Genomic DNA, 14,955 nt, shown 5'->3' with positions numbered 1-14,955 from the left:
CCTTGTGAGGCGGGAATGAGAAGCTCTCATTCTCTATAATATCCGTTTTTCCTACAACCTTCAGTACCACAATCTACATCATGGTTGCCTCGTGGTTTAGCTCTGTTACACTCTGCTGCGGCGCTGAGGACAAGGAGGAGGATCGCCCGAGTGAGTCGAATCAAGGCTTGGGAATAGTTACAGACAGGATGCTAAACGTAACAGGCACCGCAGAAAGGAAGATCGTCGTGCTGCGAGATCAACCTGCTCCCATTCAAGCACCAACAGCAGGGCCACAGTGGCCCAGCGAGAAGACATACGAAAGGACGTTGGAGAGGGAAAGGGACCATAGCCGCGGGCGCAGGTACAGCCGGGATAATGCTTCCATGAGAAACTGGTTTTCGAAGCCCGCATCATCATCAACTTCATCATCGACTCGCCGGCTCCAAATTTCGGGCCCAACAAACTTTCGACATCTAACTGCCGAGTCGTTCCAATATCCGACACCAACACCACCGCCAGCTCCTCGTCAGCGGGTTCGTTCATTTCGGCCACTCGAGCTCAGTATCTACGCACCAAAGAACCGACTTACGCCCATCCTACCTCACCTCGAGCGTGGAGAGAATTTCATCACACCACCGCCGCGTGCTCACACGGCCAATAGCTCACGGTGGGATGCCAGTAGCACAACGACAGTTGGTGCCCCAGAACGGAGTTACTCAGTCATGTCTTTTCACATTCCGCGGAAGCACGTCCGTCAAAGCTCTGCCGGATCCGATGTGTCTACCGTCATGACAGCGCCGAGAATCCCGCCCAAGTCCAGAGCTCGTGCTTCCACGGCCCCCAATACCGAGAGAATCGTGGCGCGCATCGCCAGCGCCCTGGTAGAGAAGGAGCGGCTGCAGGCGGAGATCAACTCGGTTGTTGAGAGACAGAGTATTTACCTGGGCAGCAGGCCATCAACGGCTATCGATCCGAAGGACTTGTATCCGCTTCCTTCCATTCCTGCGATGCCCGCTGCTGCTCCATCATTTGCCGAGAGACTGAGCACCGATCGGCCTAGCACCGCGCCTGCAAACACCGGCACCAACCTTTATACACAGAGAAAAACCATGGAGTTGGCCCAAGCGGCCTTTAACTCCCACCCACCACATACCCCTTATAGCCCCTCCCGTTACGATGATGAGGAGGTTACCGACAACAACAACAACAACAACAACAACAACAACCAAACTGACTACAGCTATCTCGACCGACCTCTGGCGCCACCCCTTCCTCTTATTCTCCGCCCTCCCCTTCGCAAGAAGAAGTCCTTCTCCCGCGTTTCTAGCTGGCTATTCAACCCGGACGAGCAGCACAACTTCCAAAAGCCCGCGACCAGAGAAGGAAGCATCGATGAGTCAACCCTGGTCACCACCAGTCCCCGCCCGATCAAGGAGACGGATGGTTTCTACCAGTGCGTCGCCCCGCCCGAGGGCCTGCCGCGAACAAGCATGGAGACTTCCAGCTCAGTCTACACATACGAGACGACTTCCGAGGAAGAAGATACCAAGACTGCCCCCACCACAAACTGGTCACCTGGCTCCAGCCCGAGGGTGAAGCAGACACAGACGCCAAAGCAGACACCCCCGCTCAGTCAACGGGTGAGGTTTGCGGTGGAGGACATTGAGGAGAAGGAAGCCAAGTCGAGGACATTCCAACCTAGCCCACCACCCCCGAAGATGAAGATGGAGAAGGGAATTGCGCCTGCGGTTGGGCTGGGGGTTCCGATGGGGATGGAGGGACACAGGCCGTTGAGTGTGGGTGTTGCGTTCTGAGGCTTGGGGATTTTTATTGCATCGATTCAATTCACATTTGCATTTGGACATTACAGAATAGGCAACTTTTTTTTTGGGCGGGGGGGGGGGAAGGCCAGAGCCTGGGAGACCTTTTGGAATACTTTGTAATGGGGGGTTTTGACAACAAAAAAGGGGTTTTTTGGGGGATGATTGATTCCATTGTATTACTATCTTGAACTCTATGATACCATTCTTGTTTTTCTCTGTTTGTGATATTAGGTATAGTTTGTTAGGTAGCATTTTTGACCGCACCTTGAGGGCTGGATCTGGAAATCCGAAAAGACGTTGTAATTTGCCTAGACGCTGTTGTTACAATAATTTTGTGTGATGCAAGAATAGACGCCTGCGTCAATATCAGACACTTTTGGGTCGCCGTGACGGCCTGCCGCCGCCCCCTGTCGACATGTTTCTTGGCCGGGCGGGTAGGTCACTTGTGTCACATATTAATGGAAATGTACAATTGAGGCAGAGGTGCGCTGTCAAAGAGACATACGCCGTGAGGATGCATCGGAGTTTAATTGATGCAATACAGCCGTGACAGTTTGGAGTTAGAGGCTTGGGAATTTCCTAACTCTACTGATCGAGCGGCGTGGGGGTACTGAGGGTGGCACTTGACAAAAGCCATCAAAAAGTCCTCGAGAGGATGTTTGATCAAATCATAGTTTTAAGCTCAAAATCGAACCAGACTTCAAGAAGAGAGCTGAATTTCACCGTCCTGTTGGTTGCTACACACCTCTTCGTAATATGATTTACACAATGATTGGCTACATGAACAGGGCAACAGAATGCATTGTATGAAGGTCAGGTACCTATGAGTCAAGTTTGCTTTTTAGGAGCGGTGATATTTCGTCAAGAAGGCAGGGACCTACGCAACATAAGTGGTGGCTATACAGTGGTGAGAAAATAGTGCCATGATCATGTTGTTGACAAGTGGCTGTGAGCCACCAGATCGGACCTTTGGCGGCCGCTGAGCTTTATGGTGGGTGTTGACGGGAACGTCAAGCCTATATGACCTAAGATCGGACAGCAGATTCCCGTAAAGCAAGGCTTGACATTTCCATCTCGTAAGGCGAACTTCTTGGGAGCAGCTGGTGACTTGGTCATCGCTTGACTGAGTGGGACCTGGTATGTGCGCACTTGCGTCGTGTCAGATCAGGAGGAACAAGGAGGGCCATCAAGTGATGAGAAGCCAGAAGGTCACAGATCCCATTGGTCGACGAATCCGTCCGAAGGTTCCAAAGATCCTAGTCGCATAGCCTAGCGGTCGCCGATGAGCCAGCCATCTCGGTCAAGGACGTTGGCGGGTTGGGACCCTATTGATGCCCTACCGAATGGTGTTCTGGAAAACTTCTCGAAAGTTGACAGCGGGTGGCTTATACCGGGATTAAGCTGCTGTGCACGGGCCATATGGTCTGAAACGTCACAGAAGGTTTGTCGTTCTTTCGACATCTTGGCAACCGACCACTGGAATTTGATGCCTGAACCACGTGGCAGGGTTTTTGGTCGTTCATCAACGTTCCAAATGTATCTTTCCATCTCAACCTGATCTACATTCGGAAGGAGGCTCTCGTGATGGATCTGGACCGGTCTACCCATTGACCCCAACCTATAACCTTTGAGCTCATGTTGCTTTGACTGCGACTATGGATTGGATTCGTTCGTTATTTCCGGGTGGAAGGCCTGAGTATACTTCACTTCCGGAGGATGAGTTATCTGCTGGACAGAGACGGGTTTTCCGGGAGCATGAGCACAAACGCAAACTGCGATTGTTGATAGTTGCGATGTTTGTGACTATTCTGGCGATCCTGGGCCTGCTGTTCATGTAAGTCGGGAAACCACTTCTTCTAGAAACCTCACTAACTGTTGAACAGTCAGGCAACAGACGGTTCCAACGGCCGACCGCGTCGTTTGCGCAAGTGCGATACCCCAGATCTGGGATTCCAATGTGATGCCAATATTTCCCACTCATGGGGACAGTACTCGCCGTACTTTGCCGTCCCTTCCGAGATCGACCCAGCTATTCCCCAAGACTGCGAGTTGACCTTTGCGCAGGTCCTCTCTCGCCATGGCGCCAGGGACCCAACTCTTGGAAAGTCGGTCCAGTACATCTACCTCGTCAACCGGATTCAGGAGAATGCCGAACGCTATGGATCGGGATTCGAGTTTCTCAAGACCTACAAATTTGGTCTCGGCGCAGACCAGCTCACCCTCTTCGGCGAGCGCCAAATGGTCAACTCAGGCCTCCAGTTCTACAACCGCTACCAATCCCTTGCCAGCAAATCAGTTCCGTTCGTTCGCGCCTCGGACCAGAACAGAGTGGTGGTCTCTGCCAAAAACTGGACTCAAGGTTACAACACTGCTCTCAAGAAGGATGAATCGTCCAACCTCCCTCACAAGCCTCTTCCTATCCTTGAGATATCTGAGGCCAAGGGTCTCAACAACACCCTCTCTCACGGCCTATGCGACGCATTCGAAAAAGGAGGGAAATATTCCGAGTTAGGCGACTCCGCCCAGGCTACCTACCTTGCGACATTTGCACCTCCCATCAACGCCCGCATCAACGCCAACCTCCCCGGTGTCAACCTCACAAATGAAGACCTGATCAGCTTGATGGACCTCTGCCCGTTCAACACTGTTGCCTCGCCTACCGGTGTCTTGTCCCCCTTTTGTGATTTGTTCACCGAAGAGGAATGGAAGTTGTACGATTACTACGAGTCACTAGGGAAATACTACGGTTATGGTCCCGGGAACCCGCTCGGTCCTACGCAGGGGGTGGGCTGGGTGAATGAGCTCATTGCTAGGTTGACGAGGAGGCCGGTGGAGGATCACACGACGACGAACTCGACGCTGGACGAGAGCCCGGAGACGTTCCCGTTGGATAGGGAACTGTATGCCGATTTCAGCCATGATAATGATATGATGGGGATTTTGGGAGCGCTGGGAGTGTATAATGGGGTGAAGCCCCTGAATAACAATACGAGACAGGAACCGGAAGATGCAGGAGGGTTTAGTGCTGCTTGGACGGTAGCTTTTGCGGCCAGAATATATGTTGAGAAGATGGTTTGTGGAGGGACGAAAGGAAACGGGGAAGAGTTGGTTAGGATCCTGGTTAACGGGAGAGTGGTGAAGCCACACAATTGTGAGGCTGATGATTTTGGGAGGTGTAAACTGGATCAGTTTGTGGAAGGGTTGGAGTTTGCGAGGAAGGGCGGGAAATGGGGAGAGTGCTGGGCTTAGCACCGAAATGATTGATGATTTGTCTTTGCATATCTCGTAGATACCCTTGTAGTATATCATAATTGGGTGTCGCAGTCTATGGTAGTGGTGTGTATGAGATCATGGCCCTTGACAACCAGACCAATAGGGGGACCATGGGTAAGGGCAGTGAAGTGCGGCTGAGGGTGAGGAGGACGGTGGCTTTGCGCAGTACCTATGGAAGCTGGGCTTGGATTTCAAGTCCGAGATTGGACCATGCTATCGTGCGATTGAAGTTGAGGCCTCGTGTTTCAGGGTCGTACCAAGCTTCATAACCTCCTAGAACATCAGAATGCCAAAATGAGCTTGCGTGGTTGCCAGCATGCCCGAACCATCTTCCTCTTCATGAAGCTCCATTTCATGAAGCCCAAGGGGTCTCTACGTATCCACCCAGATCGCATCTCTTGGCGAGGCTTGGTTTTCGTCATTCTCCGCCACGGCGCGGTCTGGATACTCTTGGCAGATAGCGGGGCAGCTGAGAAGCTCGGCAACGGAGAGGAAAAGGTGGAACTGGTTGCGTCGCTGCTTTCGGCCGCGGCGGCGCTTTCGGGAACAAAAACGAGAGACTTCTGCAGTGACTTTTCGCGGAGCGACGGGAACGAGCAGGGAAGGAAAGGTGAGAAGAATTGTTACACAGGGCAACCGTTGCAAGTTGTGGGTTGTTGCGCTGCGTTTTTTCCCACCATTGCTTCTCCTGGCCTTCATAGCGATTAGCATTGAAACCTTGCCTCTATCACAGCCAGCTCTTCCTGTTTCACTCTGCCTGCCCACTGCCACGCAACGCGCAAACGCACACCACTTGTACGCCCACTCGGCTTTACTGCGTCTCGTTCCTGGTCAAACCGGCCGACTGGATCCGGGTGAGAGCGCAACGTCGCTTTGGATGTTTTGGAAACTCTAGAAGCTGCCAATGTCAATGTTGCATCGATCGCCTGACCCTTACACCACGGCTTAACGACGACACAATATTCTACCATCGACGTTTGTCGCACTCTATCGATCGATTTTGGACAACCGAACCACAGACACACAAGATGCACCCAGCAGGCGTTGCCATCCTGGTGATTATTCTGCTTTTAATAGCAGCCGGGGTTGGATGGATTGTCTTATCACGAATTAGGGCGCAACGGTTAGGTGTATGTTTTCTGTGTTTCTCCAGCTTCAGTTGTGACCCGTCCATTGACAGCTTGTGTCTTATAGCTCCCACCACCCCCTTTGAGTTCCTACATACCCTTTCTTGGATCCTCGTCGTCCTCCTCGTACGGCCCAACTCCCGCACCAGGCGGCATCAAGGGATGGTTCAACGATAAATTGCGCCAGATCAAGCAGGCCCGCAACACCCGCACCGCGGCCGGCGCATACGAAGGCTCCTCCTCGTACAACGCAGGGTACTCCGGTGGAGGCGGCCAAGGCTTCAGATCACTTGATGACTCTGCCTGGGATGCCCGCGTGGGCGATTACAACCCCTATGAAGAAGAGCGGGAATTGGGACTCCGCCCACCTCCGCCAGGAGCTGCTACAGGTGGGGAGGGATATCAGATGAATGTGCCCCGTGATCCTGAGGAGCAAGAAGAAAGAAGAGGAAGGTCGACCCAGCGAGAGCCTCAGCCTCAGCTGAAGCCAAATCCGTTTGGGGACGATGCCGAGCCGAGCAACATTTCGCTTAGAGGGGTGTCCCCGAGGCCGATGGCGGTTGACACCAGTTTTGCGGCGAGGAAGCAGCAGCAAGGGCAACAGGGAAGGCAGCAGGAGGATAACAGCCCCACGGAGAGGAGATCCATTTTCCGGGAGAACATGTAAATGCGTTCAAGGGAGGAGAAGTAGGGCCAGGGATGGAACTGTGAGAATTGTGGAAACGATCGAAGGAACAATCTGTCTCTTTATTCTCCGAGGGGAGGTACAGTCCGAGTAATTGAATATGGATAAGGATGGGTTGGTAGGCACATCAAAGCATGAGGAGTTGGACGGCTGGCTGGTTCGCTTTTGTTCTCGTGATCCCCGTTGGTAGTTTGTATTCCTTTTCTTGTACTTATGGTTGTTAATAATCGAGTCTATGAGAATAGGCCCACGTGGTATCGGTATTGGACAGGAGCCGCATATCTGTGAGGTCTAAATTGCATCTCATGTATGACCACTTGGGCAACTCGCTCCGCCCATTGCCTTGCATTGCCCGAGGTTGTACATTTTTATGGTGGGAGCAGCTCGCTTTCTTTGTCTTGAACCAACCAACATGACTAACAGCAGGGTTCATTGGGTCTTGATCTGATGTTCTGATGCATCAATTGACGAGTGACCATTCCGCCTTTTTATCGACTTGAGCGGCCAAACCTCGAGTGGAGCCCCTGACATTGATGTTGGGGAAGCTTCCCCACCCCCGCAACCTCACCTCACATTACAACTCCAGGGGTCACTTGGGTCTCAGCACACAAATAGGAGGCACTTACTCAACCTATACAAAGCTCGTTCTCTTTAGTGAGTCCAAGTGCAAACACCTTCAAAATGGCAGACAGCATCAACCTCGTCGCCATCCATGACTCCCTCATCGCCATCGCCCGCCAGGCAGGCGAGATCATGCGCAATGCCACCGGCAAGGAACTTGAGACAGACGAGAAAATGAACGGTATTCAACCTCTGTCAACTTACAGCACTATTCACCGTTTACTGACCCCGTCGTCTCAGCCGTCGACGTAGTCACGGAAACAGACAAGCGCATCGAGGACCTCGTCAACTCGATCCTCACAAAGGAATACCCCACCTTCTCCTTCGTCGGCGAGGAGTCCTACGTCAAGGGGGTAACCAAGGTCACCGACGCGCCCACCTTCATCTGCGACCCGATCGACGGGACCCAAAACTTCATCCACGGTTTCCCGCTTGCTTGCATCTCGCTGGGGTTCACCCTGGGCAGGAAGCCCCAGGTGGGCGTGGTGTACAACCCCTTCTCTGATGTCTTGTTCTCTGCCATCAAGGGACAGGGTGCGTTCATGGTGGACAACTTTTCTTTGGCACCTGGTCAGGGGCAGGGGAAGCCGCAGCAATTGCCGTTGAGGCCTGGGAGGAAGCTGGGGAGTTTGGAGACGGCGTTGGTGGGGATCGAGTTCGGGAGTCAGAGGGACGGGCATAACTTTGACTTGAAGCTGGAGGTGTACAAGGAGCTGACGGCTTCCAAGGCGACGGGCGGTGCGATGGCTGGTGCGGTGAGGAGTATGGGGAGCGCGGCGCTGAATATTTGCTATACGGCGGCGGGGGTGATGGACGTTTACTGGGAAGGGGGGTGTTATGCTTGGGATGTGGCGGCTGGGTGGTGTATTCTTGAGGAAGCGGGCGGTAGGATGGCGGGCGGGAACCCGGGAGTGTGGGATCCGGCGGTGGATGACAGGAAGTATATTGCTGTTAGGCAAGGTGGGGAGGAGGAGCAGAAGAAAATTGTGGAGGAGTTTTGGGCGCTGATGAAGGGCAAGGAGATGGAGTACGAGCATTAGGTCGTGGTGGATGTTTGGAGAGAAAAGTTAAAAATATCGAGTAATACCTCCCTAGACAATGGCATTCTTGGTGTGGTGAAGATAATCAAGAAATTACTAGAGACGGAGATTCCGTTTTCAGAACAAGGAGGGATCAACGCCACCATTGCTCGCTTGGTGAGCCAACGGTTAGAGATGCGCGCGGCATTGTTTGACCGCACCTCACATTCCACTTGGATTTAGGGCTATCCGAGACAACAAAGAACCTTGATGACTTCCGCCCGTCTTGTAAAACATCAAATCTACAGCTGACAGGCCCCCTGCCGATCACCAAGATGTCTAGCAATCACCACTGCAATGTCACATATATACTACCAACCGCCTGATGAGGCCATTCAAGAAGATTATGGCTCCGACGAGGGGCCAGCTAACCACGGCGAAGGCAAAGACTGGGACGAAACCGAGTTGGAACTGTGCGGTGCCATTCGTGAGAATTTGCGTTGCCTCTCGTTGCCCTCGAGCTTAAAAGTGCTGACTCGTCAAAGGAACAAACATCACCTCCCCGTGTGACCTCACTGGCGAAGTCCACCCCATCCTCAGCAACTGGATTCCAGCACCATCAACACCCAGCGACGATGGCCCCTCCGATGAGGTCCTCATCCCGGAACTCCACCAACCCCTGCTACTCGCCAGCCGCATCCTCGAGCGTGAGGCGTTGCCCTGGTTCTCAGACTTCTTCATAGAGGATATATTCTCCCCTTCCTACGCCGGCTATCTGCGCCCCTTTGTCGAAAACGACCGGCAAAAGGACCAAGACAAAACCCCCTTGGTCATTGTCCGCCATCACAAAGCCCGTTGGGCCACACCTGCAATGCGCCAGTACTGGTGTCAGCTTGCTGCCGAGAGGCTTCGGAGTGAGGAGCTCACCAGCCGGGTTAGATGGAGTTTAGATGACAGCATTGTACACACCAAACGGGCGTATGGATATACACCCCGGTATCCTCACACTCCGGGGGAAAAGCACAAGATCGACTTGCCTGACTTGATCATTGAGTATGACAAGCTAGCCAAGTTGAGGGGGGAAAAGGGGAGGACTCTGACGGTGCTGCTCATGAGGCCGTTCGCGAGGAGGTTGTATGACCTGAGGGTGATGGGGGGACGAGGTCGGGAGGAATACTGCAGGACGGCGTTTATGGCTGCTGTTACCATGCTTCATGAGTGAGTCGGGTCGGAGGGAGAGCCCAGATCCAGTGAATACGTGCTGACGAAGAAGCAGACTTGCCCATGTCATTTACTGGCAGGACTTCCGGGCTGTAAACAGACGGTTATACGAGCCGTTCTACGGGGGGGATCTAGAAATGGAACTGGGCGACAGTTTGATCGCGTCAATTTTTGGAGGTTGGACGCCGGTGTTAGTCAACTGGACTTCTGGGTGGCATTTCAACCCAACATTTCAAGACGGTATCGCATGGTGCCAGTGCTTGAACTGGGACTATCATACGAAGAGGCCGCGGTACAGGGCTCATTACTCCATACGCGTGGACTAGTGAGTTTCATATCCGATGACATGGTCAAGAGAGGAGATACTAAGTACTGTTATGTCATTAGCATCGCCGCTCTTTTTAACAGCCGCAGCTGGCAAACGCGGTCCGCAAAGGGTCTTGTTCGACCGTCGACGCTTCAGAAAGCCTGTATTAGACGCACCGAACTCGACCAAAGGATAGCCGACGAAGGTTTGCATGCTTCTGCTGCGATCAGTGACTTTGAAGAGGGAGAAAAGTGCTGTAAATGGAGAAGACCTCCGGCGACATTTTTCCGCGTTCCGGCCTACGCTGACGAAGTTTTTTCCGACGACGTCATCAGTCGAGTCTTTCATGGCTTGGAGCATCTCGGGCTCCTTCCACCTGAGCCAGAGGCTGTCGACATCTCAATGCCTTGGTAGTACCGAGAATCCTGATGCTCTACTAGCCTGCCAGGTAGGAGCATGCGAGAACGGGAGGCTTATAACGGGCTCCCATGTCGACACACGGGACGAAACCTAGCTAGACTTGCCCTGGCCATACCCGGCAGTCAGTCTCAGCTTGTGCTGCTCGGGTACAAGGAGCAGACGAGGCCGGTAGCTTCGTGGGTCCGGTGCTTGGGCACCGATGGGTACACTACGATCAGAGGTTACAGCGGCCCTCCTTATCTCGGCATGTAGCTCAAGCGAAGCAAGCTTGATGCAGGTTTCCGTCATGATAGATCAGTATCTACTCGGAAATAAAAGCTCTTGCTTGCCATTTCTGCAAGTTCAGAAGCAAGGTGTTGCGGTGTTGTCTGTATCTTATCTGGGGGACATTGGTGTGACATCTCTTCCATATGTCCAGTTGTTAGTTCGTGACTTCCTGCGTACCAAGTAGGACAGTCTGTACGTCCTCATAATGTTCACGATGAGTGAGTCGAAGGATCTGGCCGAGTTGAGCCCAGTGGATGCAAGCCGGCATACGGCATATGCAAAGACTTAGGAGACAATGCGAGTCGATGTGACCTGCAGGAGAGGTGACGGGCTAGCAGGCAGAGAGCTAGGGTTCATCCGGCTTGCGAGGAGATGCAGGCCGATAAGGCTCTGGCTCGCCATTGCGCCTGGGCGAGAAATCGTCATACGAAGGGTTGTCTTGCAGCGTCACAGCACTGCAGTCGGAAGCCGCTTGCTTGTGTAGCTTGTGCCAATCCTCAGGGGTTCATAATTGCTCACCGACAACTGTCCTGACAGCACGGCCACCGAAACAGTAGCCCGGTGTCGGCGCACGCTTAGGTTGCTTCAACGGGTGGTGGATGACACCCACAAGATTGGGACGAAAAAAAGGCCGGATGGCGTTGTCGCATTCTTCTAAGCGGCGTTAAGGAGACCAAACAAACATTTGACCGAGTCACCGCTTCCCGCTGTCAACCTTGGCGCCGTCGAAGCTGCCGAGTTGCGGCCGATAATAGATCGTCATCGAGATGACCCAAAGGAAGAGCATTCGTAACATGGACTGACTGGCTGTATGCAATGTAGTAATCAGGCTGTTGTGAGAGAATTTGGATTGTCGTGCGTGGCCGAGCGAGATAGACCGAGATAAGAACGTTATCAGATCACCAACTGATAAGGAAACGGACGACGGGCCGTGTCTCTCTCGACGAGCACCTAGGTAATGGATGCCCATCGGTTTATCACTGCAGCGAACTGATTTCTGACAAGAGAGCAAGCCCAAGAAGCCATGGTGTGTGTGATGCTGCTGGCTGCCAACCAATGCGAGGATTTCCATGATTCACAGAAATCGAGATTTTTGCAGGATTCAAGCGCACAAAGATTTTGATATCGGAGCGAGTTTCCTTGCGGTGGCCTGCCGCCGCTGCAGTGCTGCAGTGGAAGGGTTCCCCACAGTAGCTGAAAGCTTCTGATTGGCCAGAGCTCAACAACACCAGCATGTTCGACGCTAGGGCCAACCAACGGTTGTGGAGACAGCTTTCGGCTCACCTTTGTCCATCCCAGCAGATCAGCGCAGGGTTCACAAGCTTGCTCAGTTTGCCTTCTTCACCCACGGTCCGAGCTACCGACCATTCTCAATCGATATTTTCCTGCGCAACCTCTTTTGGCTCGTTCCGTGTCTTTACCTTGCTCATTTTCTCCGATGGCTGGGTGAAGCACGCAACATGCACCGGAAGAGCTTCCGCGTTCGTTTTTCTGCGGTCTTGGCCCTGTCACTGCCGCTTGCAGAAAGGTGATCTTCGATATTCACCCCCCAGGGAAGACGCGGCAAGGTAGGATATTAGCTATCAACTGATAGTAGCCGGACCGTGTGTCTGGAACACTACAGCCATCATGGAATGTTCGACGCCTGGTCCCAGACGTATCAATGCGCCAAAGGGTCCATAATTTTTTCCCGCTCTTGGTTTCTTGCCATGTCAACAGCTTTCAGAAGACAGTGAGTGGGCTAGAGTTGCTCCCACTGATATATTACCACTCTCATGCTCGCTGTCGAGGTTTGCCACTTTTTCTCTCTCTGTAGTCTCTCTTCTACCTTCTTGTTCTCCGACACGAAGTTTACCCTAGTTTACAGGGTCCTTGCACGCAACTATCATTCTTAATCTCTCGGCTTGACAACCTCTCTTTTCCTGTCTCCTTGGCTTTGTGAAATTGCAAGCTTCACCGGCACACGATGACACTGAAGACACCGAGTCGCCGCGACCCGGAGAAGTTCCCTGCTTTTCAGCTGTTCATTCTCGGTGGGTTCATTTTCCGCCACGTTTTGAGATGGGGCTTTCAAATATCTAACCTTTTTCTGTAGCAATTGTCCGCCTTGCCGAGCCAATTGCACTCACCTCGATTTTCCCTTATGCTTGGGCCTTGATCAAACGGTATCAGATTGGAAACGAAGAAGATGCTTCATTCTATGCTGGCCTCCTCATCTCGTCCTTCGCTCTTGCGGAGGCCTTGATGGGTATGTATTGGGGAGGGCTCTCGGACCGCATTGGGCGAAAGCCCGTGTTGTTACTGGGATGCGTGGGAACCATGTTTAGCATGATCATGGTGGGCTTTGCTTACAACATTTGGATCGCCTTGGCTGGGCGAGTCATCGGTGGGCTTTTGAACGGCAATATTGCCGTCATCCAGACCATGGTCGGCGAGCTGGTGACAAAGCCTGAGCACGAGCCGAAGGCATACTCTATCAGTACGTTATTTCGCAAGCTTTCTTGTTTCGAAATTTGCTGGGCTAACTAGTAACAGTGCCGTTTGTTTGGAGTGTCGGTACGATCATTGGACCCATGATAGGGGGTTTGTTTGCAGACCCCCACGAGTCGTACCCCCACCTATTTCCCACGGGCTCTCTCTTCCAGCGCTTCCCTTACCTCCTACCGAATCTTATTTGTGCTGCGCTTCTTCTTGTCAGCATCACGATGGGCTACTTCTTGCTGGAAGAGACACATCCCGACATGCAGCCGCGCATCTCCCTCCCCGACCACACGTTCCTCTCCGAGAATACCCCCCTGATCGAGACGTCAGACGCCATCAAGCGCCCGGCCGTTGACATGCGAGACGAAAACTATGGCACCATGCGGGATCGAGATATCAAGGAGCCAAAAGACATCGAGAAGCAGCACACCAATATATTCTCCAGGAGAATTATGGCTGTCGTCGTCTCCCTCTCTATCTTCACCTACCATTCCATGACCTACGATCACCTTATGCCCATCTTCTTCGAGGACGACCGAGTTCCTATTCACGCCTTGTTTGGCACGGTCAACCCGCTCTACTCCCCCGGCGGCCTGGGCCTCTCTCTCCAGGCTGTCGGCATGATTCTTGCCGTTCAAGGCATCATCGCGTTGGTCGTTCAAGCCGTCATCTTTCCGCCACTGGCCGAGCGGATAGGTGTGCATAGGCTCTTCATTATTGTGACGGTTCTCCACCCGATCGCATACATGATTGTTCCCGGCCTTCTTTACGTCCCCGATCAGCTCCTCTACCCAGCCGTTTACTTCTGCCTCGGAGTCCGGAACTTCTTGTCGATTATTCTGTACCCCTTACTTCTTATCTTAATCAAGGAGGCCACACCCAGCCCGTCAGTGCTGGGCAAGGTCAACGGTCTTGCGGCAAGTGCTGGTGCCGCCTGCCGCATGATCGCACCACCCGTTGCCGGGTATCTTTATGCCATGGGGAAGAGGGTGGATTGCACAGCGCTTGCCTGGTGGGGGAGTGCCCTTGTGGCTGTTTTTGGTGCGGTGCAGTGCTTCTCTGTAAAGAGATATCCAGCCCGGAAAACTGAGGAGGAGGAACGGTTTGAAGCCTAGGTGGTGGGCAAAGCTTTTGATGCTAAAGTAATTGAGGGTGGTTATAATGGGGGATATTTTTCAGGGTGATATTGATATGGATGGGCGGTGGGATAGAAAAGGGTCGGGATTTATAGAAGCGAGGCGAGGCGTTTGGGTTCTTTCTTGTTTTCTGTTCGTCACAGCGCTGCGCTCACGACGGTTATGATATCCGACGACTGGCATAATATGGTGAGCATTGGGATTATACCATAGATGGAACTGTAGATATGGGTCACGAATATAGATTTCTGTTATTCTGTTCTCGAACTTGACACTCTGCTTGCTTGTGCCTTGGTCAGGGTTGTGTCAGGGTTGACGATGGTTCAAGGAGCTTCCCCGCTCGAGACGAACCCTAACCCCAAGGTTAATAATTTTTCCAACCTCACCATTGCCACTCCACCAGAGCGGGAAGAAACAAACCGATCTCGCGTTGGGCAAGAGAAGAAATACGTCCCTCAAAAATTTCTCTACAAACGGCTCGCTTATTTGGACATTTCTCTGTATAGCTTACGACTTTTGTCTACGGTTATCTGTCGACGGCCAACCCAACATACCCGTTTCAGCGGGACTGGCTGGTTTTCTCACTGGGTCGC

General features: G+C 52.8%; 6 protein-coding genes across 6 annotated transcripts; all 6 read left to right on the top strand.

The window, feature by feature from the left end:
- Positions 1–80: 80 nt before the first annotated feature.
- On the top strand, positions 81–2,186 carry QC762_122700 (uncharacterized protein; the record flags this gene model as incomplete). The annotated part of the gene is made up of 2 exons (XM_062886688.1): positions 81–150; positions 205–2,186. The coding sequence occupies 2 exons, from the start codon at positions 81–83 to the stop codon at positions 1,794–1,796; spliced, it is 1,662 nt and encodes a 553-aa protein (XP_062749819.1). The 3' UTR covers positions 1,797–2,186.
- Positions 2,187–3,084: 898 nt separating this feature from the next.
- On the top strand, positions 3,085–5,054 carry QC762_122690 (uncharacterized protein; the record flags this gene model as incomplete). Its single annotated transcript, XM_062886687.1, has 2 exons — positions 3,085–3,639; positions 3,689–5,054. The coding sequence occupies exons 1-2, from the start codon at positions 3,461–3,463 to the stop codon at positions 5,052–5,054; spliced, it is 1,545 nt and encodes a 514-aa protein (XP_062749818.1). The 5' UTR covers positions 3,085–3,460.
- A 1,052-nt stretch (positions 5,055–6,106) lies between these two features.
- Positions 6,107–6,872, top strand: QC762_122680 (uncharacterized protein; the record flags this gene model as incomplete). Its single annotated transcript, XM_062886686.1, has 2 exons — positions 6,107–6,208; positions 6,273–6,872. The coding sequence occupies 2 exons, from the start codon at positions 6,107–6,109 to the stop codon at positions 6,870–6,872; spliced, it is 702 nt and encodes a 233-aa protein (XP_062749817.1).
- Positions 6,873–7,571: 699 nt separating this feature from the next.
- QC762_122670 (uncharacterized protein) lies at positions 7,572–8,551 on the top strand (the record flags this gene model as incomplete). Its single annotated transcript, XM_062886685.1, has 2 exons — positions 7,572–7,692; positions 7,752–8,551. 2 exons carry the CDS (start codon positions 7,572–7,574, stop codon positions 8,549–8,551), a joined length of 921 nt encoding a protein of 306 aa, XP_062749816.1.
- A 336-nt stretch (positions 8,552–8,887) lies between these two features.
- On the top strand, positions 8,888–11,712 carry QC762_122665 (uncharacterized protein; the record flags this gene model as incomplete). The annotated part of the gene is made up of 3 exons (XM_062886684.1): positions 8,888–9,017; positions 9,076–9,748; positions 9,807–11,712. 3 exons carry the CDS (start codon positions 8,888–8,890, stop codon positions 10,075–10,077), a joined length of 1,074 nt encoding a protein of 357 aa, XP_062749815.1. The 3' UTR covers positions 10,078–11,712.
- Positions 11,713–11,889: 177 nt separating this feature from the next.
- On the top strand, positions 11,890–14,629 carry QC762_122660 (uncharacterized protein). The gene is made up of 3 exons (XM_062886683.1): positions 11,890–12,778; positions 12,841–13,224; positions 13,281–14,629. Exons 1-3 carry the CDS (start codon positions 12,712–12,714, stop codon positions 14,339–14,341), a joined length of 1,512 nt encoding a protein of 503 aa, XP_062749814.1. The 5' UTR covers positions 11,890–12,711; the 3' UTR covers positions 14,342–14,629.
- Positions 14,630–14,955: the final 326 nt, after the last annotated feature.

This window comes from Podospora pseudocomata, assembly GCF_035222375.1.
Source record: "Podospora pseudocomata strain CBS 415.72m chromosome 1 map unlocalized CBS415.72m_1, whole genome shotgun sequence".
NCBI classification, from domain to species: Eukaryota; Fungi; Ascomycota; class Sordariomycetes; order Sordariales; family Podosporaceae; genus Podospora; species Podospora pseudocomata.
The sequence above is the reverse complement of the archived record's forward strand: the minus strand, read 5'-3'. Positions and strand labels throughout refer to the sequence as shown.

Bases quoted from the DNA above. Each gene is read 5' to 3' on its own strand.
- QC762_122660 (XM_062886683.1), top strand. From the start codon at position 12,712: ATGACACTGAAGACACCGAGTCGCCGCGACCCGGAGAAGTTCCCTGCT. The intron at 12,779-12,840 runs GTGGGTTCATTT...CTTTTTCTGTAG, and splicing joins TTTTCAGCTGTTCATTCTCG to CAATTGTCCGCCTTGCCGAG. The intron at 13,225-13,280 runs GTACGTTATTTC...AACTAGTAACAG, and splicing joins GCCGAAGGCATACTCTATCA to TGCCGTTTGTTTGGAGTGTC.